This window comes from Cnephaeus nilssonii, assembly GCF_951640355.1.
Source record: "Cnephaeus nilssonii genome assembly, chromosome: 1".
Lineage (NCBI taxonomy): Eukaryota > Metazoa > Chordata > Mammalia > Chiroptera > Vespertilionidae > Cnephaeus > Cnephaeus nilssonii.
This window is the reverse complement of record NC_137072.1, coordinates 10,315,465-10,338,557: the sequence shown is the minus strand read 5'-3', so window position 1 is coordinate 10,338,557 and position 23,093 is coordinate 10,315,465. Positions and strand designations below refer to the sequence as shown.

Genomic DNA, 23,093 nt, shown 5'->3' with positions numbered 1-23,093 from the left:
CCCCCCACCCCAATAAGAGGCAGGGCTGGGCGGCCAACCTCCTGCAGCCCTTCCCCACGCCTGACCCCTCCCCACACCGGCCCCCCCACCCCAATCAGGAGCAGGGTCGACTGGCCAACCATCCACGGCCCCTCCCCCAGGCCACTGGTCCCCAATCAACACCCCCCACCCCATTCAGGGGTGGCGCCAGCTGGCCCACAGCCCACAGCCCCTCCCCATGGCCACCCCTGCCCCCCATTGGCCCCCGAGCCCCAATCGGGGGTCAGGCCCTCCGGTCAATCACCCTCAGCCCATTCCTCCAGCTGGCCCGGCCCTGATTGGGCCCTGATCAGGGGCGGGCCGGTCGGCCAACCTCCTGCCATCTCCTCCTCCCAACAGGCCCAGCCCCAATCCACCCCAATTGGGCCAGGCCAGTCAGATGGACCCCACCCATGCACGAATTTGTGCACTGGGCCTCTAGTTTAAAAATAAATGTTGACTCACGCATGCAGTTTAATCAATTTATCAGTCATTGTTTATATCAATGTTGTTTTTATATCATGTTTTTGTTGATTTTATATGTTTTTGTTGTTTTTATGTCTTTGTTGCTATATCATGTTGCTATTGTCTATTAATCAATTTATGTATTATTTTCATATACATCTTACTAATTTTCTTTCATTTCTGACACTTCTATTATAGAGAAAGGGCAAACAGCAAATTAAAATATTTCTTCTAATTAATTTCCTTTCAATGTGCATGAATCTGTATAGTATAAAATATAATGAAATATGAAGATGTATTAGATAAATGTTGAACATTCTCCAATTTACTAGATAATTAACAATAAACATACTAAATTTAAGTGTAATAATGAAATTAAATTCTATACATTTGGTCAAATGGTACTAAATTCATATATTATACCTTAATACGATATTACTTCTCATCCTGTATTTTTTTTTTTTGGCTTTATTCATTTTATTTAACAAACATGCTTTAATTCATTTTATTTAACAAACACTTCAATAGCACTTTAAAGTTCTGTTCTCAAGTTTTAAAAATATAACTCATTTAATCTTCAAAATAACTAAAAAAAAAAGTAGTAATATTATTATCACCACTGTACAGATGAAAAAACTGAGACTGCCCAAGTCATACAGTCAGTAAGCAGCAGCAATAGAATTCCAACCAAGGCAAGCTACACTGCCTCTTGGATATTCAGAAAATGGGCACACAGCAGGCAGAAATGGAGTGGGAAAGACAGAGTTTATATACTCAACTTATAAATTTCCAGGCCAGTACCTTTGAATAGTGATATCCTGTGTTGTTTTAATTATGTGTTGTTGTTGTTTTTTACAAAAAAAAATTTTTTTAATCACTAAGATATTGATTTTGAAGAATAGGAAATGGTGCTAGTAGATTAGCAGAATTAAGCAAAGCCCTTACCCAACAATGCTTTCACTTTAGGGAGAACCAGAAAGTGCCCTATTTTAATATGTAGCTGTATGACAAAGTTTTAAAATAACTTTGATTCCTTGTCTGAAGCAATAATTTATACCTGGTTATCCCAGATATAAATTTAGATGTGAGACCCTGAATTAAAATGCATGTAAGTAAATATTAACTAACCAAATGTAATTAAGCAGCAAATACCAGTCAACTTACTAAAACCTCTGGGAAAAAAATAAAGCACTGTGTGTAAAAATTTGAGCTGCCACTATTTTAACCTTTTGCACTTGGATGTCAAGTGTGACTCGACACGGTTAGCATTAGAATAAAGGAATCAAGAAAAAAGCAAGCAAGTGCAAAGGGTTAAAAATAACCTATAAGGCAAAAATAAGAAAGCTGGTTACAATCAATATATAGTCATTTTACCGTTTTTGCTTTTACTTTGCAACCTAGACAGTCTTTGTTTATTTCTCATGCTTTGCCTTTTAAGCTCTTATGTGTCTCTTATTTTATTAAAAGAATATATTAAGCCCAGCTGGTGAGGCGCAGTGGTTGAGCATTGACCTGTGAACCAGGAGGTCATCGTGGTTCAATTCCCAGTCAGGCTATGGGCTCCATTCCCAGTGGGGTATGTGCAGGAGGCAGCTGATTGATGATTGTCTCCCATCATTGATGTTTCTGTCTCTCTCCCTTTCCCTTCCTCTCTGAAATAAATGGTAATATATACATACATATATATATGAACATTCAAATGTTATACTTACATCAATTTTCCTTCTACGCATATAGCAGTATTATTGTTGATGATTTTAATCATCCATTCCTGTAGCCGGACTACCTAATTAAACATAAAATAAAGTATATATTTTCTGCATTACTTGTAGCATAAAGCATTACAAAATCAATTTACATTAAATTAAAAGAAAAAACTCATAAGTAATCCAAATGATTCCTTAGTGCTCATCTATATAAAAATCATACTCTATTTTAAATAGCAATAAGATAAAACTCTTGTAAACAAAACAGAAAAGATGGCGAGAAAGACTGCGCTAAAATCTTATTGCATAGTTTCTTTCTAATCCAGAATCAATTATACTTTAAATATTCTTATTATCTAATTATCTCAATCCCTGGGGGGAGACGGGAGGGGAGGGGGAATCACCTAAAATCCTAAGGTAGTCATTAAAACATTAAGTCCCACCAAAGACCCAATAACTTGGAGAAAAGGGGTTAGTTGTGTAATATACATGTATGTCACCATCACTCTTATTCCTAAAAACTCACAGCACATATTTTTTCTTTACAAAGTTGATTTGAAGTTGCATTCAATTTCTTATAAACTATAAAGGTAATTGCTAGGAATCTATATTTAACAGCATTCTATTCCAAAGCAAATACCTGAATAACAGAGAATTCCTTATATTAGGACAAGTAAAATTCTATTATAAGGAAAATTTCTGTGAACACCAGTGGTAGAAAATTGTTTCTATTATGTAACAATTTAACATTGAACTAATTCTGATGAGATATGTAGCCAAAGGTCATAAAACGACTAATTTGACAAGTCATTTACTTTATATATAAAATTACTAGCAGCCCATTTGCACGAAGATTCGTGCAATAGACCTTCATTCACCTGGCTGCCTGCACCAGTTTTCTGCCGGCACCAGGGACCCAGGCCTTGGCTGTGGCCACCGCCTTCTGCCTTCTTTCAGGGTCGGGGCTTGGCCCCCAGCGGCGGCCTTGGCTCTGCTGCACCCCAGCCTCCCTGCTAGGGATCGTAGGAGCCGACCCCCTGGTTGTTGCCTGCGATCCGTGCAGGCTTCCCGCTGGTGCCCAAGGCCGGGAAAGCCTCCGCCCGAGGCTTTCCCGGCCTTGGGCTCCGCCACACCCCAACGTCCCTGCAATGGTTTCCTGGTGGGCGTGGTTGGTGGGCGTGGCTTGTGGGTGTAGCGAAGGTACGGTCAATTTGCATATTACTCTATTATTAGGTAGGATAAGTTTATATATAAAGACATTCTCCAGTGGTACTTTATGTTGAGTCAGAAAAACATGTTAAAAATGGAATAGTGCTGTTAGTTACTGTACTTCACATTTATGTTCATTTAAAAAATTATAGGTAGGATTTGGGGAAGAGGCAATAAAATTCTTTCTACTTTCACATTGGGAACTACCTGAGACACGTACATCACGTAAGTCAGATGGTAGTAAAAATAAAAGTTAACACTAGATATTGTCCCAAGCACTTTAGATGCATTGACTCAGATTATCCTCCTAACACTGGGAGATATTAACTTCATTTTATAGATAAAGAAACTCTGTAAGGTCTAGTTAAGTAATATAAATAACTTGCCTATGTCACACATAGTTAGTTAGTGGCACAGATGGGTTACTAAATTGGAATTCTGGCTTTAGAACCCCATACATATCCTCTCTAATAAAATGGTAATATGCAAACTAACCATCACTCCACTACATAAGCCACGCCCACCAGCCAAGCCACGCCCATCAGCCAATCAGGGCGAGTATGCAAATTAACCCCAATCCAAGATGGCTACAGCCAGAGAGCAAGGTTTCCCAGGTAACAGAGCAAGCCAAGCTTTCCATAGCCGTTGCAGGCCTAAGCCTCCACTCAAGCTACAAAGTTTCAATTATAGAAGGTAAACAAATTCAAACAGAAATGGCGACAGAATGGAGCTTGAGAGAGCAGGCCAGGGTTGCCGGCGGCAACAGGGGAAGCAAAGCTTTCCGCACACCCTGGCCGGGCTCACCCGCTTAAGGCTACAAAGTTTCAATTGTAGAAGGTGAATTAACTGCCACAGAAATGGCTGCCGCCACGCCCCAGAGAGAGCAGCAGGCTTGGCTCTGCTCCAGGCTACAAAGTTTCAATTGTAGAAGGAAAATAAATCCCAGATACCAGGGCCTCTGCTTGGGTTGCCAGGGGGCGTGGCCGGCCTGCAAACCACCACAGGCCCCTTGCTCAGGCCGCCCCACGCCCCAAGGGAACCCCCACCTGATCCAGGACACCCTTCAGGGCAAACCAGCTGGCCCCCACCCGTGCACCAGGCCTCTATCTTATCTAATAAAAGAGTACTATGCAGATTGACCATCACTGCAACACACCATATAGCTGCCCCCATGTGGTCAAAGATCCTGCCCCCATGTGGACACAAGATGGCCACTACAAGATGGCCAGCAGGGGAGGGCAGTTGGGAGGCACCCGGCCTGCAAGGGAGGGCAGTTGAGAGGGACCAGGCTTGCAAGGGAGGGCAGTTGGAGGTGATCAACCCTGCAGGAGAGGGCAGTTAGGGGTGACCAAGCCGGCAGAGGAGGGCAGTTGGAGGTGATCAACCCTGCAGGAGAGGGCAGTTAGGGGTGACCAGGCTGGCAGAGGAGGGAAGTTGGGGGCAAACAGGCTGGCAGGGGAGCAGTTAAGCATCAACCAGGCTGGCAGTGGAGTGGTTAGGGGGTGATCAGGCTGGCAGGCCGAAGCGGTTAGGGGCAATCAGGAAGGCAGGCAGGCAAGCAGTTGGGAGCCAGCAGTCCTGGATTGTGAGATGGATGTCTGACTGCCCGTTTAGGCCCGATCCCATCAGGATCGGGCCTAAACGGGCAGTCGGACATCCCTCTAGGAGTCCCAGATTGGAGAGGGTACAGGCTGGGCTGAGGGACAACCCCCCGCCGTGCACGAATTTCGTGCACCAGGCTTCTAGTTGCTTATATAGAATGTCAAAATATTCATTCAGCAAATATTTGTTGAGCTCTATATGATGGGGCTGGTTATCTCCAGGAATTGAATTATGTACAGTTCTGTAAACCACGTAAAGGCTTAGTGTTTTCTCTTGAGATAAGAAGTTACTGGAGAATTTTGAGCAGAGAATGACATGATTTAATATTTTAAGGAGCTGTTGGGTAGAAATTGAGGACTTCATAAAGACCCTGGCTTCTGTCTAGAAAATGCCACCATCATCCTTTTAAAAATTAATGGACAAACCTTTAACAACTATAAACTTAACCTTTTATCTTTCTCCTTGAACTTATTGTTCCATTCCAGTTTCTTCAGCAAATGTCCTAATGTAACATAGTTTGATGGTCTGAAGTCTTTTTATTGATCACAGTTACTTTACAACAGAAAAAATTCTCAAATCTTTAGGTGCTATACGTAATTCCTTTCTCTTGTTATTAATAGTACCCCAAGAATCAGGGGGGGGGGGAATTAAAAACAGGAATAAAATCAGTGTTCATCCCCACAGGGAGTAAGTAAATAGTTGAAGGCTATGCAACTAATAAGCAAGGTAAGACTTAACACCTGGGCCTTCTTGCTTTCAACCCACTGCCTCTACATTAAATAGTAGTAATGAGAGAACATAAGAGCTCAAGCTCTTAAAGAATGGGGATTAAAACAAAAATACATATCTGCCTTAAAAGTTTTCCTACCTTATTATTTTTAACTCCGTTTGTAGTAGTTTGGCATATATTTGGAAGAAGCTTTGAAGTGTATCTTTTTGATCCCTGAGGTATTGTTACATTAAACCCTGGAGTTGCAAGTACAATTTTACATGTGTCGTTTATAGAACCTGGAAGAACAGTTTCTCTGGGCACTGTTTTCTCATTTCTTCCCTTAATTTCCTGTTGTGAAGTCCCTTTTATTCTGACCTCATTATCAGAAATCATTAATTGACTGTCATTTTTAACAGAAACACAGTTAGTATTGAGAGTCTCAGTAGTAGTATTTTGGGATTTTTCATAGGTAGAGTTAATGTCTTCTAAAACAAATGTGTTCTTTTTGAACTTAGTGGTTGCAACTGTATTCTCCTTTGAAAGAATCTGTTTTGCCAACTGAGCTCTAGTTAATGCCCTGTTGGAGACTCCTGCAGCTGAAACATTTTCATGTTCTTGGTTCAGAATTGGAAGCTCTGCAAAAAAAAACAAACACAAAGTCAAACAAAATTTTCAGAAGATTCGGATGAAATTAAAAGAAAAACAGGAAAATTTAAAACTTAATATTAAAAAGAAGTCTTCAGAGAGAAACCAAGATGGCAGCATAGGGAAACACCTGAAATTGCTGCCTCACACAACCACTTCAAAACTACAACTAAAAGACAAAATGAACATCATCCAGAACCACAGGAAGGCTGGCTGAGTGGAAATTCTACAACTAGAAGGAAAGAGAAAAGCACACTGAGACTCAGAGGAGCTGCGGAAGTAAAGTGCAGAGGTACGGAGGCACGCGTGGAAAGGGCTGGCAACTGAGTACGTGGCTGGCTTTTTCAATTGGGAGTGAGACACAAGCTCCCGACTGCTCTAAACTCCAGTTCCGGGCGAGACTCTGGAAACCCAGACTCATACAGGCAGAAACTGGACTGTCTGGCTTCGGGCAGAACTTGAGGGCGGCTTTCTCTCAGAGGTGCTTGCAGTGATTACCTAGGGACACTGAGAACTGGAGGCCTCTTAGGGCAGGGCTGACTCTTAGGGCAGGGCTGATGGGAAGCCATTGCTGTTTGCTCCACCTTGATGATTCCCTGAGACCCCGACCTATCCAAGCTGTGGGCAGAGGCTTTTGCATATGATTGGCCTGGCCCTTGGCAATCTAAAATTACCTAACATACTGCAGCTGGGTCAGAGAGCCCCAGAGCTGCCAAAAGAAAGCCCAAGGCCCCACAGCAGCTTGCACTGCTTCACAGCTGGGACTCATCTGGGCACCTCCAAACTCCAAACAACAAAGAGGTATCTGCAGATCTCTCTGTAGCTCCTGCTGGGTGGCCTCAGGCAGAGGCTAAATTTGTACCTCCTTGGAGATCCAAGAGCCAGTGTACCCAGGGGTCAGAGTAGGACCATCCAGATTACAACTCCTCAGATCCATAAGGGAGACACTCAAGGGGCAGACTCAGTGATCACCAAAGCCCCACTGAAGCAAGTATTGCCCCATAAGGGTGTCTCCAGCACAGAAGTTCTCCCAGCGTAGACACAGCTGATCCTCACAGCCAATTGGCCTGGAGGTCAATTCCTCCCAGTGATACCAACAACAATCAAGGCTTAACTACAACAAGACTGTACACACAGCCCACAAAGGGGTGCACCAAGAGAGTCCACCTCAGGTAACTGGGGAGGCTGAGCCACTGGGCCCTATAGGACACTAACACACAAAGCCACTCTATCAACTCAAGGAAGCAGCCAAATTACGGAGACAAAGAAACAGGTCACAAATGAAAGAAATGAAGGAAAGCAAACTACTGGATATAGAGTTCAAAACCACGGTTATAAGGTTAATCAAGAATCTTCTAAAAACCGCCGATAAATTAGTGAGACCCTTGAGGATATGAAAAAGGACCAACTAGAAATTAAGCACACACTGACTGAAATAAAAAATAATACACAGAGATCCAACAGCAGACTAGAGGATCGCAAGAATCAAGTCAAAGATTTGAAATACAAAGAAGCAAAAAATACCCAACCGGAAACGCAAAAAGAATCCAAAAATAGGAAGATGGTGTAAGGAGCCTCTGGGACAACTTCAAGCGTACCAACATCAGAATTATGGGGGTGCCAGAAGAGAGAGAGCAAGATGCTGAAAACCTATTTGAAGAAATAATGACAGAAACTTCCCCCACCTGGTGAAAGAAATAGACTTACAAGTCCAGGAAGTACACAGAACCCCAAACAAAAGGAATCCAAAGAGGACCACACCAAGACACATCATAATTAAAATGCCAAGAGCAAAAGACAAAGAGAGAATATTAAAAGCAGCAAGAGAAAAACAGTTAGTTACCTACAAGGGAGCACCCATACGATTGTCAGCTGATTTCTCAACAGAAACTATGCAGGCCAGACGGGAGTGGCAAGAAATAGTCAAAGTGATGAATAGCAAGAACCTACAACCAAGATTACTCTACCCAGCAAAGCTATCATTCAGAATTGAAGGTCAGATAAAGAGCTTCACAGATAAGAAAAAGCTAAAGGAGTTCATCACCGCCAAACCAGTATTATATGAAATGCTGAAAGGTATTCTTTAAGAAGAGGAAGAAGAAGAAAAAGGTAAAGATCAAAATTATGAACAACAAATACATATCTATCAACAAGTGAATCTAAAAATCAAGTGAGTAAAAAATCTGATGAACAGAATAAACTGGTGAATATAATAGAATCAGGGGCATAGAAAGGGAGTGGACTGACAATTCTCAGGGGGAAAGGGGTGTGGGGGTGAGGGAAGAGACTGGATAAAAATTGTACACCTATGAATGAGGACAGTGGGCGGGGGTAAGGGCAGAGGGTGGGGGAACCAGGTGGAGGAGAGCTATGGGGGGGGGGGAGAGGAACAACTGTAATAATCTGAACAATAAAGATTTATTAAAAAAAAAAAAAGAAGAAGTCTTCAGGTTAAGAATACTCTACCCTCCTGCCCAGTCTTTCTGAGTGCTTCTGCCTTTTATGATTTAACTAGAGGCCCGGTGCATAAAATTCATGCACTCGAGGGGGTGGGGGAGGCTGTCCCCAGACTGACCTGTGCCCTCTCACAGTGTGGGTTCCCCATGATCGATCTCCCCAAAGAGGTAGGCCCTTCCCACCTAACTGGGGCTTCTTGATGGATTGCCCCAAAGAGGTAGGCCTGAGCTGGGGTACCCCATGCTAGGGTTTCCGCCTCCACAGCTCCGCTGCATGGAGGCGGAGCCGCCGGGACCCCCAGCCTCGCCACGTTTTGCCGCCAGGACCCCAAAACTCGCCTCTGCGGCTCCACACACGCGCACACGTGCCCACTGCGCACGCAGCCTCCTGGTGATAGATTGTTACGGTGTGACGGCATGAAGGCATCACAGCGTGAGGGCATGATGGCCACATAGGCTTTTATTAGCATAAAAGCTTTGACTGTAGATCTTTCATCCACAGTCAAAGCTTATTGCCTACACAGGGAAAATAATTATCTAGAACATTTAACAATACATTCAAATAACAAACCAAAAAAGAAAACCAAAAGCACTTTACCGTAAGTTAAATTGTGCAGAGGCGCTTTCTTTGCTTGTTGACATTGAATCTTTGGCTTGACTGGGAGTAAAATATTTGATGGTTCTAGAGGAACTTCTTGGACTGAGGTTGAGATTTTTTTTAAAGGAAGAAGTTGAGATGTGTTAGTCACTGAGAAGGAAAAAAATGCCATTTAAAAATACTTAAATAAACACTTAGGTTTAGTAATGACCAAATATAGGCACATAGACTTTTATAACATATTAGTTACATAAGTTTTTTCCTTCATTATTTTCTCATGCCTTCAACCTATTCTTATACTTACATTATGCTGAGAATTTTTTAAAAATTTCCTTTCAATCCTTTTTTAAAAAATATATGCTTTTTAAATTGATTTTTAGAGAGGAAGGGAGATAGAAACATTGATGGTGACAGAGAAACATTGATCAGCTGCCTCCTGCACTCCACCTACTGGGGTAGAGCCCATAACCTGGACATATGCCCTGACCAGGGCTCATGGGTCTACACTCAACCACTGAATCACACTGGCAGGCTGAGAAAGCATTTTAAAAAATGTCATGTTACATCTTGCCAGCTTTAGACAAAAATATACTACTGAACTTAGAAGCCTAGAGATCTGGAATAAAATCAGGTATATATAATATATGAAGTACCATCCAGTTTTGAAAAGTCTGCTTCTGGCTGCTGTAAATTTCTAAAATATGAAAGAATAGTTGACAAGTTGTAACTGATACTTTAAAAATCAAAATGTTGAGACTCAATAATAATTTATACCCCTTTGACAGCTCTTTAGCAGATCTTCAAATGCACAAATCTGGTAGGCTTATAAACTAAACAATAAGAACTTTGAGTATTGCTTACATTTTATTCTGCTATACCTCCTAGAGCATTAAACTAAATTATTTTATGTTTAATTTCAAATATTATACTTGAAAAAAATCAGGAGTGAATATGCTTTAAGTGTGCGACTTTGGCCTTAGAATCATAATATGAAGATTTTTTTTTTTTTTTTTTTTTTACAATTTTTTAATTATTTCAGAGAGGAAAGCAGAGGGGGAGAGAGAGATAGAAACATCAATGAGCTGGTTTGGCTAGGTGGATGGAGTATCAGCCTGTGGACCAAAGGGTCCAGGGTTCGATTCTGGTCAAGGGCACCCACCTTGGTTGCAGGCTCCTCCCTGGCCTGGGCCCTGGGCAGGGTATGTGCAGGAGGCAACCAATCGATGTGTTTCTCTCACATTGATGTTTCTCTCTGTCTTTCCCTCTCTCTAAAAAAAATAAAAAGAAACATCAATGTTGAGAGAGAATCACTGATTGGCTGCCTCCTGTACACCCCACGCTGGGGACTGAACCTGCAACCTGGGCATGTGCCCTGACCGGGAATTGAAGCATGACCTCCTGGTTCATAGGTCAACGCTCAACCACTGAGCCACGCCAACTGGACTATAAAGATTTTATTATAATGACATGCTATAAAAGGATAAATTTCTATTTAACTTATTCTACTGAAATGACAGGGCAATGCAGTAAAGAAAAGCAGATAATTTGATCAAATATAACATGCTGTTTATAACCTGGGTCATTTATTTGAGAGTCCAACATCCATGCAGAGGGTCTCTGAAACTACATACAAAATTTGTGTTTGTATATATGTGTCTTTTCTGGGGAAAGAGTCATCAGAGTCTCAAAGCAGTCAGTTACTCATTTCTTCCTCTAATTCCAAATTACATATAAAATGTGCTTTAATGTGCGTATTTCACTTGCTTCTCCCTTTTCTCCCAGGCTGAATGAGAAACAGACTATTTTGTGTACTCCCCCACCTCCAACCTAAGCTCACCTAGAGAACTCTTTTTGTATCAAAATATATCACTGTCTTTGAAACACAAAAATGCACCCACAATCTACTGTATAGTAGTTAAGACTGTGGGCTTTCAAACAGATACCTGTATTGAATTCTCAGCCCATCATTTATTATCTGTGACACACAGGGTAGATAAAACCTCTTTGTAAGTTCCATTTCCTAGTCTATTAAATGAGCATCTACCATATCGTTTGCTGAAAGGGCTACCCCAACTGCTTTGTCTTTCTCTCACTTCATCCTATTTAGCAAAATTACAATCCTGCTAAAATCCAACTCCTTGCCTATTCCCCACCAGCACCTATACAGTTAATAGGGCAAGAGGAATACTCACAACCATACTGATTGGTCTTATTTAAATCCATGTCCACAAATCTTAGCTAGGTTCTTAATGTTACCCAGAAAATTAAATTTAAGCCTAGACCATTCACTCTTCCAGTGTCCTACACTATTCAAACGTCCATACCTCCTCAAATTTCAATATCTGTTTCCTATACTCACTCACAGCTGCAGACTTTACTTCCTATTTCAGATTATTTCTAAAGTAATACAACACTGCCTACCTTCCTGTTTGATTGATGATCTGTTTATTTTCCTAAATCTCCACTTTAATTTATTATTATTATTATTTGTGTGTGTGTGTGTGTGTGTGTGTGTGTGTGTGTGTGTGTTAATCTTCACCCGAGGATATATTTTTCATTGGTTTTTTAGAAAGTGGAAGGGAAGGGGAGAGATAGAGAGAGAAACATGGACATGAGACACATCGATTGATTGCCTCCAGTACACATCCTGACAGGGGCCAGGGATTGAGCCTGCAACTGAGGAATGTACCCTTGACCATAACTGAACCTGGGACCCTTCAGTCCACAGGCCGATGCTCTAGCCATTGAGCCAAACCAGCTAGAGATGCCAAATCTCCACTTTTAGATTTTATTCTTTCTCAGCTACTGAAGGGTATCAGACTTCTAATCTCAGTTTTTCCTTCCTTACTGGATTATTTCCAACAGCATACAAAAATGTTATTTCACCAATCATTAAAAACAATAAAATCTTTTAATGTCATATTTCTTAGCTCCTCTCAAAAAGAGTTGTCTACATTCACCACTGTCAACTTCTGTCTCTACTCTCTCTTAAACCCTCTTGTATCATGTTTTTGCTTCCATCATTCCACCAAAACGGCTCTAATCAAAGTCTCCAATGACCTCCACATTCTTAAACCCAATGGTCAAATCTCAGCCTTCATTTTACCCGACTAATTTTGCAGCATTAGTTTTGATGTCTTGGCTGCCAAAGCATCAATCCTAATTTTTCTTCTTCCTTATATTCTAAGTGGCCTTTCCTACTTTCTATCCTTTATTCTAACTTCTAAATTTTGGGACTCATTATTGAATATTTTCTCTTTCTACACTTAATCCTTGATGATCTCATCTCATCTCATAGTTTTAAAAACCATTTAGGTACTAGTAATTGTCAAATATATTTTTCTCACTTGGACTATGCCCTTTAATTCCAACTAATTTTTTTTCAACAGCCTAATTCACATCTATACCCAAATTTTTAAAAGACATGGAAATTCACATGACAAAAATGACTGAGATCCTGATCTCACTTCTCCTTCAATCTGCTTCATTTCAGATAAATCACCACATCTTTCCAGTTGCTTGGGTAATAAAAACAAAGCCAAACAACAGAAAAAAACCACTCTATGGAGTCATCCTTTATAACCTCTCTAACATTCCACACCCCATATGGGCTAATGTGATTGGCTTTTCCTTTAAAATATATCCAGAATCCAACCACTTCTTATCTTCACTGCTACCACTTGGATCAAGCCAACACCATCTCTCACCTGGATTACTGCAATAACTATTTCAAATTAACAGCCAGAGGGATATTTTAAAAACATAAGTCAGATCTTATCATCCCTCGACTTAAAACTTCCCAATAGTTCCCTATTTTGCTCACAATAAAAGCCGAAAAATCTTACATTCACCTATTAAGGCTCTACATTATCTGACCCTCTTATTTATCCCCACCTCCCCAGCTCTGTACATTCATTCCATGATATATTAATCTCATGGCTAGTCCTTGAATTTGTGAGGCACACTCCTGAAATAACAAAAATTTCAGGGCATTTATACCAGCTATTACAAATTGGATCATCCTTCCCCATTCTCCAAGATACCTATCTGTATCTATCACCTTCTTCAATTTTTCAGCTCAAATGTCACATTCTCTTGGAAGCATATCCTGACTATCCCACTGAAAATTACAACCTACTCTAACTCTCCCTATCATCCTTACTCTGCTACGTATTTCTTTCCATAGCACTTCTACTGTACCATAAAAATTACCTACTGTATCTGATCCCCACCACTTGAATGTGAGTTAGCTACAAGAGGGCAGGGATATTTGTCCATTTTGTTCACGGCCGTATCCTGAGTACCTAAAACAGTGCTAGACACAATAAATAACACATTATAGCTTTTTAACCAACACATAATATAACTAACCTCTTAATAAGCTGTTTTCTGATTTAAATGATTTGTTGTTTTCCTTTTCTTCACAGAGGTAGGTATGCTGCAATACTCTTTTCTCAGCTCCATTATGCATAAAAATTTTGTTACTTTCACTTTTTGGTGATGCTTGTTCTTGCTTATTACACATTGCCTTCTCTTTCATTCTTTGATATACTTTTCCTGGTGATTCATAGTTTGCTTTATTTTTTAATCCATCCTTATTGGGCTTTATAGCACTGATATCAATATTAAGAAGACTGTTAGAGGTGCTAGGCTCTGCTAGCATGGTAGAATGAAATACATTTCTATCTTGAAAAAATGTCATTTCTGAGAGTTGATTCTTTTTCTGGTCATTCAATTTTAAAAAGGAGTTCTGATATTTCAGCAAATCTTTTACAGGAGTAAGTGTCCCTGAAGGAATGCTGTCAAAAAAGACTGCATGAATGGGCATATTTCTCCTTTGAGAAGATGTCTCTGAGGACAAGTGAATTCCTGGATGTTTTGAAGGTGTTGTAATCATCTTGATAAACAGAAGCAACAAATTTCCTCTATCAAAAAATTTACTTAATCACAGTTTTCAGGACAGATCTTCAGCAGGGGCCCAGAAGAACCTGTAATTCAATGTGAAATCAAACTTTATCAGGCTTTGGTGCAGAAAAACTTAAGTTTGCTTTCCATAATAACATTATACTAGTTAAAAGGTTTAATTGGTTCATAATAACACCGGATAACCTGTAGCTCACAAGTCAGTGTTGTCCCATATACCAAAAGTTTTCAGGTTTGATCCCAGGTCCAGGTGCTTACAGGAGGCAATGGATATCTCTCTCTCTCTCTCTCAAAACATATCCTCAGGTGAGGATTGAGGCGGGAGGGGGATTTACCAAAACATCTACTTAATAGCTCTAAGAATTGAATTTTGAACATCTGTTTTTGAAATTTACTTGAACCTAAAGTCCTATAGGTTCCCACTTAATATTAGCATCAAAAAGCATTCAATGACTCTGCATATCTACACTAATAAAAGAGAAAGATGTAAATTGACCATACCTTTGCAACGCCCACCAGCCAATCAGGAGTGAGTATGCAAATTAACCCAACAAAGATGGCAGGTTAATTTGCATACACAGGCTCCGAGCGGCTGGGGGCGGGATGCTTGAGTCGTCGCCATGGCGATGATGCAGGCGTTCTACAACGCCCCAGCCGCTCTGGGCCTCTGGGCACCGTGGGAAGGTGGAAAGGTGGCTCCAGGCCAGTGCTAAGGCAGAAAGGCGGCTCCAGCCAGAGCGTAGGTGGTGCCGGCAGCCAGGGGAAGGAAGGCCCATTCTTGCACGAATCTTCGTGCATCGGGCCTCTAGTGGCATTATATTAGGTCATAAAAGATTAAGGATTTTTTTTCTGCTAGATACTTAAATTTTTAGGCAGCAGATACAATCATATATCCTAATGAAAGCTGAAAAATCTATTCAATTTTTTATTTAAACAATCCCCAGTCCGGATTTTGTTATGCTGCAGAACATTTCAATTATGAGGTTTTAGTTGAAAAACCCTCAAGTCAAAAGTAAATTATATCCATTCTAATTTTAAAAATTTTTATTGCTATGTAAAATTTTTGAGGGAATCGTACTTGAGCATACATAGTCTTAGACGTGTTTTAGCTTGTTTCTTATGTACACATTTTACACCTGACACCTAGAAATTAATATTCTATGCAATAAACCATATAATTGTATTCTGTAATACTTAGTAAAAAATTATTTCAACCCAAAGAACTTATTAGTCTAGATTTAAAGCATCTCTTATTGCTGAACTTATAACTATACCAATAACTCTTTGACATCATATAAACATAAAAAACCTATCACAGAAAATACTAATCATGCCAGACCAAAGACATCAAGTATCTTTAGCTATAATTAACTTCTGTGAGAAATAAATATGCAACTTAGAAATTCATATACAGTTTAGAAGAGAAAAACAGAAGGAAATATTTCTCAATAGCTAGAGCAAAGAAAGGTATCTTGGGAGTCTAGCCTTATGACACAAAAATCATTGAATTCTTCCACAGAATGTTAATTCAGCAAATATGTACTATCATATATAGGTATGTGGCAATAGGCTAGTGACAGGAATCCTGTGCTGGGAGTTAACAACACTCACTAGCCATACACTTTAAACTCTCAAAAATTCTTCAGAACCTAATGAAATGCTCCAACAGGGAATATAAATTACAAATTAATTACCAGAACTTAAAAGAAGCCCAATGTGTAGTAGAGACATACATAACTGTTTTCACCTAAAGGCAGATAATTATGGTCACATTGAAAGGCTCCAAGACCAGCCCCATAATTCCTCTTTCACTTTGCCCAACCTCTTCCCTCTCAATGTAGTAGGATGGAGAGGTGAGTAGTCAAGATTTTAAAGATCGGAGAAACCAAGATGGCGGCATAGGTTAAACACCTAACCTACAGCCGGGCACAACAATTTCAAAAACACAACTAAAAATCAAAACGACATCATCCAGAACCACAGGAAAGCTGGCTGACTGAAATGCCCACAATTAGAAGGAAAGAGAGGACCACAAGGAAAATCAGGGAAGCCGTAAAAGCTTGAGGTATGGAGACACGGGCGGAGACACGAGCCCGCGCGCGTGCGGGGAAGACGGAGCCGGAGAGGAAGGGGCGGCTGACGGCCTGGCTGGCGTTCTCTGGCGGGAAGGAGATAAAAGCGCCAGATTGTGCTGAACCCCAGCTCCGACTGCACTGAACCCCAGTCCCGGGCGAAACCCTGGGAAGCCGGGCTCATGCTGGGGGAGTCTGGGCTGTGGGGCGGAGACACGGAGGAGTTGCGCCAGAGCCGCGCACGGGAATGTGCGCAGAGGAGGGACTGTTGCCTGTGCCGCTGGATTGCCCTAGCGGGAGGGAGACAAGGGCTCCGGACTGTGCTGAACCCCCAGTTCCAACTGCACTGAACCCCAGTTCCGGGAAAGACCCGGGGAAGCCAGGCTCATACTGGGGAAAGCTGGGCTGTGGGGCAGAGGTGCAGAGAGGCGGCGAAGAGCAGAGCACCGGAGGCGCGCAGGGGATTGTGCGCGGAGGATGGGCTGCTGACTGTGCCGCTGAGTCGCCCTGGAGGGAAGGAGACAAAAGCGCCAGACTGCGGTGAGCCCCAATTCTGACTACACGGAAACCCAGTTCTGGGCGAGAATCTGGGAATCCAGATTCATTGGGGGAGAGACTAGACTGTTTGGCAGCGCGCGAAACTCCAGGGCGCTTTTCTCTCAGAGGTGTTTGCTGGGAGTACGGAGGGACACTGAGACACAGGAACCTCATAGGGCGGGGCTGACGGGAAGCCAAGGCGGTAGGCTCCGCCCTGTAACTCCGCCCCATCCAAGCTGAACACAGAGGCTTTTACAATTTTGCAAGTCTAGTTGAATGGGGCTGTCTCCCGGCATAGACACAGCTGATCCTCACAGCCAATTGGACTGGAGGTCACATCCTCCCAGTGTACCAACAGCAATCAAGGCTTAACAACACCAAGACTTTGCACTCAGCCCACAAAGGGGGGTATCAAGAGCGACCACCTAGGGAGATTGGGGAAGCTGAGCGATAGGGAGGCAGCCAAAAGGGGAAGACACCGAAACAGGTCACGAATATAAGTGATGCTGTAATTCATGCTGAGGGGCCACAGGCAGTAGCTGACCTACACTCCATTGGAGACCCAGAAACGAAGGCATCTAGTGGTCGGTGTGAGATGACACCAGATTTCAACCACTACCATAAGGGACACATTCAAGAGGCAGACGCAGTGAGCGCCAAAGCCTTGCTGCACCAAGACCCGGCAAATAAACGTGTCTCCCGCACAGCAACTCTTCCTTTATAGACACAGAGGGTCCGCACGACCAATTGGCCTGGAGGACAATTCCTCCCAGTGACACCAACAACAATCAAGACTTAACTATACAAACAAGGACCAAGATGGAGGCATAGGGCAGAAGCCTGATTGCTGCCTACCACAACAATTTTGAGACTACGACGGGAGAGCAGAGCAGACACCATCCAGAACCACCGGAGGGCTGACTGAGCAGATGCTCTAAAACTAGAATAAAAGAGAGGGGTACGTGGGATGAAGCTGATGCCGGTGACCCAAAGACCACACTTTAAAAACTACGGCTCAGGCGACACAATGGCGGCCTGGATCGTGCTCGGCGCAGTTCCCCCAGCGGTCTCCGGCTGAGGGGAAGGCTTCACTCGCTGCCGAGCACGGACAGACGAGCCCCTGGGAGACATGGGGTGGGAGACTACGCGCTTGCTGACCTCCGAGTCCTTCAAGAATCTCAACGCCTCGGAAGCGGCCAGGTGCGCACGCTCGGCGACCGGCCACCGCTGCAGACCCAAGGGCCGACGCAGCCACCCCGGACCAGCCCGCCGCCGCGCACCGGGCACACCGTAGCTTCGCCGAGCCCGCCGCCCAACGAGTTCTGCGGTGGCTGCCCTGGAACTCTGAGAAAATGGCCGAAGGAATTGCTGAGAGGGAATTGACCAACAGGAATTGGGATCAAGAAGATGAAACCCCTCTGGGTCCCAGAACCGGGTGAAGCCGCGTGCCTCTGGGTCCGGGTGAGGCTGGAAACTGGGTCAGGGTGAGGCTGGGCCCCGGGTCCGGGTGAGGCCATGTGCCCCTGGGTCAGGGCAAGGCCATGCGCCCCTGGGTCCGGGTGAGGCTGAATCCTGGGTCTGGGCGAGGCCGTGCGCCCCTGGGTCCGGGTGAGGCTGAATCCTGGGTCTGGGCGAGGCCGTGGGCCCCTGGATCCGGGTGAGCCTGGGTCCCGGGTCCGGGCGAGGCCGTGGGCCCCTGGATCCGGATGAGCCTGGGTCCCGGGTCCGGGCGAGGCCGTGGGCCCCTGGATCCGGGTGAGCCTGGGTCCCGGGTCCGGGCGAGGCCGTGGGCCCCTGGATCCGGGTGAGCCTGGGTCCCGGGTCCGGGCGAGGCCGTGGGCCCCTGGATCCGGGTGAGCCTGGGTCCCGGGTCCGGGCGAGGCCCTGGGCCCCTGGATCCGGGTGAGCCTGGGTCCCGGGTCCGGGCGAGGCCCTGGGCCCCTGGATCCGGGTGAGCCTGGGTCCCGGGTCCGGGCGAGGCCCTGGGCCCCTGGATCCGGGTGAGCCTGGGTCCCGGGTCCGGGCGAGGCCCTGGGCCCCTGGATCCGGGTGAGCCTGGGTCCCGGGTCCGGGCGAGGCCCTGGGCCCCTGGATCCGGGTGAGGCCATGCGCCCCTGGGTCCGGATGAAGGTGAATCCTGGGTCTGGGCGAGGCTGTGTGCCCCTAGATCCGAGTGAGACTGGATCCCGGGTCCAGGTGAGGCCGTGGGCCCCTGGATCCGGGTGAAGCCGTGCCCCTGGATCCGGCCGAGACCAAACCAGAGGGAGTCGGACCTGCATTACCACCATTTGTCCACCATCCAGAGCTGAGGGGTCAGTGCCGACATGTACTCATAAGGAACTGGTGGACATTGATATTGGGTCTCAAAAGAACTGTTGGACCAGAAAGAAACTCACTACAGACTGATTCATTTGCCTGTCAGCATAACTATTATTGCTCGTCGCACATTCATTTCTTATAAGTATATCTCTAGTGACACATGATTTCGCTCATCTAGGGGAAATGATGAACAACATAGACTGATGAACAAGAACAGAACCAGAAACAAGGAGGCATCGATCGGACTATCGGGCCTCAGAGGGAGGATAGGGGAGGGTGGGGGGAGGGGGGAGAGATCAACCAAAGGTCTTGTGTGCATGCATATGAGCCTAACCAATGCTTAAGTTCAACAGAGGGTTGGGGCATCCATGGGGAGGGGGGTGGGATGGGAATGGGGGGATGAGGACAAATATATGACACCTTAATCAATAAAGAAATTTAAAAAAAAAAAATAAAGTAATTGTTGATAAAAAAAAAAAAAAAGATTTTAAAGATCCTCAAATTTCATTCCCCTTCAGGAAGACAGAGTTCTTTTATGAGCCTCTCTTTCCCACTATGTGATAAACAGCAACTCAATAGAAGCCCAAAGAGTTGCCAATAGTTGACAGTGGTTTTGTTAGGGGCAGAAATAGAATACTGGGGACTAGCTATGTGGACGAAAAGGGGCCACATGCTAACCTGACAAGCTCAGGGAAGGCCTGCATGGCGGTCTTGCAAACTCAGAGAACTAAAGTAACCACAAAGGATAGTCTGAAATTAAACTTTAATTAAAAGCAGTTATGGTGGGTAGTTATATCCTAGGCTGGTATCTTCACTGACAAGGTCAATCTTTACCTTAACTGAGCCTGTTTTTTTGTATCTATAATAACATACCCTTGAAATGTCTGGGTAACTTTTAACTTCCCTTTTTCTGGACCCTTGAGACACAACCTAATGTGCCTGGGCATCAGGACAGATACCACAAATTCCTTCATTGTTAATTGTTCCTGCACCCACCTAAGTATGTGTCTATCATTTTACTTTTTATCCAATCCCAGGGTTTTCCCCTCATTGCTTTCTCCCACCTCTCTAGTTTATCACTAGTGGATTTCATGTAGCCCATCTACATCCCTTCCGCTGACTGCAATCCTATATAATAAAAGTGCAATATGCAAATCAACCAAACAGCCAAATAGCAGAACAACCATCGGGACCACGACCATCGGGACCATGCTATCAGGTGCCAGGCCAGCCAAGGCGGGTGCGATGTGATTAGTCCGGGGCCCGGCCATTGCCCCATGATCGCCCCACAGAGGGAGACCCAGGCCACTGACTGTCGGACTATGGCAGGTGGGTGGGGCCTCCCTCTGCAAGGGAAACCTGGGTCCTGGGTGCCAGCAGCAGGGGGAAGGGAGGCTACTCTTGCACGAATTTCATGCATTGGGCCTCTAGTGTATAAATATAGAAGCAACCCACCGTTCTCCAGAGCATTATCTAAATCTGTTGAGGTTCTGCTTCCCAGCAATTGTCAACAGTTTGGCTCAAATAAACTCACAAAAATTCTTTACAGGTTTGAAATGTTTTTTATGTTAACAGCTAGTAGAAATGTTATCTTACATAATAAAAAGGTAATATTTAAATTACCATCACTCCGCTACGCCCACGATTGGGCCAGCAGGAGACACAGGGGGCGGGACTCGGGTGGCTGGGGTGGTGATTGGGCCGGCAGGACGCTGAGCTCACGTTGCCAGCGGCGACGCAAGCTCAGCGTCTGCGCCATGGCTGTGCTGCGGCACAGACAGGCCTCTGGGGCAGCGAGCCGGCGTTTGGAGGCGGCGCGGCTCCCCGGGGAGGAGTCTGGCGGCAGTTGGGCTGAAGGAGCACGTGGCGGCGGCCCCAGCCTTCCTGGGCGGGAGGCAAAGGCAAGACCCCAGCCTGGGCTCCAGCCGCAGGAGGACCACGCCCCCGCCCCGCCTCGCCCTAGGGGCCCAGGGACTTCGGAGCTGCCGACCAGCGGACAGACAGCTTACACGTGCATGATTAAATCATGCACTGGGCTTCTAGTTAAGAAATATTAATCATGCTCTATTAACTGTGACTGTTTTGTTCTGATTAAAGACAGCACATTCTAACCTGGCTGGGCATTGTACACAGGACCTGGGAGGTCATCTGGAAATGTGGCCCATCCTCCCCACCCCAAATTTGCCTATTAATGCAAAGATTAACAGCCTTTTTGCAGAAAGCAAACAATGGAGTCCCGGATGCCCCTAGCCCTTTGGAAAGCCCCAGACACATTGCTTACATTGCCTGCAATCTGTAAAAATCATACCCATTCCTATTCCTTTTGCCCACTTCCCCATGTTATCTTTGTCCAGGTACCCCATATAAGCAGCTGGCTTCTGGGGCGGGGTGGGGGTGGGGGTGGGGCGCGGGGAGGTACAGAGCTGATTTTCGTGGCTGACTTGCTGCTCTCCCATACTGCCGGCTTTATTGGAATAAATGCTCATTTATGATTCAATACTGTCTCTGCTGTATTGGCTCAATTAGTGACAGGCAGCCAGGACCGATTGATTGGTTGTTGGTTGTCTGGTTTCAGCTTCAGTGTGGTTGGTGGAACAAAAAAGGACAATAGGGGAAAATCATCCAGGATTTTCTCTGACTATAGAAGCTTTGCAGAACAGATACAGAATAAAAAACACCACTAGGTAGAGGCAATCAGGAAACACCTGAACCTCCATTCTCCACCTACTTAAAAGAAGAGCAAAACGAAGAAAAGTTGCTCAGACTCTAATGAAACAAAGAAACCTTAGATAATGGGTATTTAGTAACTGGCATTCCTCAAATTAAGGAAGAAACAGAGTATCCTAGAGGCCAAGCATACTTGACCCAACAGAGGTCACAAATAGGAAATGGTTAGACCAAGATGGCGGCATAGGTAAACACCTGAACTTGCTGCCGCGCACAACCACTTCAAAACCACAACTAAAAGACAAAATGGACATCATCCAGAACCACAGGAAGGCTGGCTGAGTGGAAATTCTACAACTAGAAGGGAAGAGAAAAGCATACTGAGACTCAGAGGAGGTGCAGAAGTAAAGTGCAGAGGTACGGAGGCGTGCTCGGAAAGGGCTGGCAACTGAGTACGTGGCTGGCTTTTTCAATTGGGAGGGAGACACAAGCTCCCGATTGCTCTGAACTCCAGTTCCGGGCGAGACTCTGGAAACCCAGACTCAGACGGGGAGAAACTGGACTGTCTGGCTTCGGGCAGAACTTGAGGGCGGCTTTCTCTCAGAGGTGCTTGCAGTGATTACCACGGGACACTGAGACCTGGGGGCCTCTTAGGGCAGGGCTGACTCTTAGGGCAGGGCTGACGGGAAGCCATTGCTGTTTGCTCCGCCCTGAGACCCCACCTCATCCAAGATGTGAGCAGAGGCTTTTGCATATGAATGGCCTGGTCCTTTGAAATCTAAACTTACCTAACAAACTGAAGCTGAGTCAGTGAGACCCAGAACATCCAAAAGAAGGCCCAAGGCCTCACAGCAGCTTGCATTGCTTCACAGCTGGGACTCATCTGGGCACCTCCAAAACCCAAACAAAGAAGAGGAATCTGCAGATCTCTCTGTAGCTCCTGCTGGGTGGCCTCAGGCAGAGGCTAAATTAGCACCTCCTTGGAGATCCAAGAGCCAGTGTACCCAGGGGTCAGAGTAGGACCATCCAGATTACAACTCCTCAGATCCATAAGGGAGACACTCAAGGGGCAGACTCAGTGATCACCAAAGCCCCACTGAAGCAAGTCTTACCTCATAAGGGTGTCTCCAGCACAGAAGTTCTCCCAGCGTAGACACAGCTGAT

At 44.7% G+C, this 23,093-nt stretch overlaps 1 protein-coding gene across 3 annotated transcripts in view; it reads right to left on the bottom strand.

Moving 5' to 3' along the window:
• MIS18BP1 (MIS18 binding protein 1) overlaps window positions 1-23,093 on the bottom strand; it is a 78,754-nt gene that overhangs the window by 43,414 nt on the left and 12,247 nt on the right. Inside the window, exons 2-6 of one of the 3 annotated variants that reach the window (XM_079767244.1) lie at window positions 22,718-22,820; window positions 13,783-14,399; window positions 9,412-9,561; window positions 5,869-6,347; window positions 2,196-2,269 (exon numbers count right to left, since the gene is read on the bottom strand). In XM_079767244.1, the coding sequence (XP_079623370.1) occupies window positions 2,196-2,269; window positions 5,869-6,347; window positions 9,412-9,561; window positions 13,783-14,308 (1,229 nt within the window). In that variant the 5' untranslated portion in view covers window positions 14,309-14,399; window positions 22,718-22,820. The remainder of the gene's footprint in view (window positions 1-2,195; window positions 2,270-5,868; window positions 6,348-9,411; window positions 9,562-13,782; window positions 14,400-22,717; window positions 22,821-23,093) is intronic. The other 2 variants (XM_079767243.1, XM_079767245.1) reach the window with 2 other exon arrangements.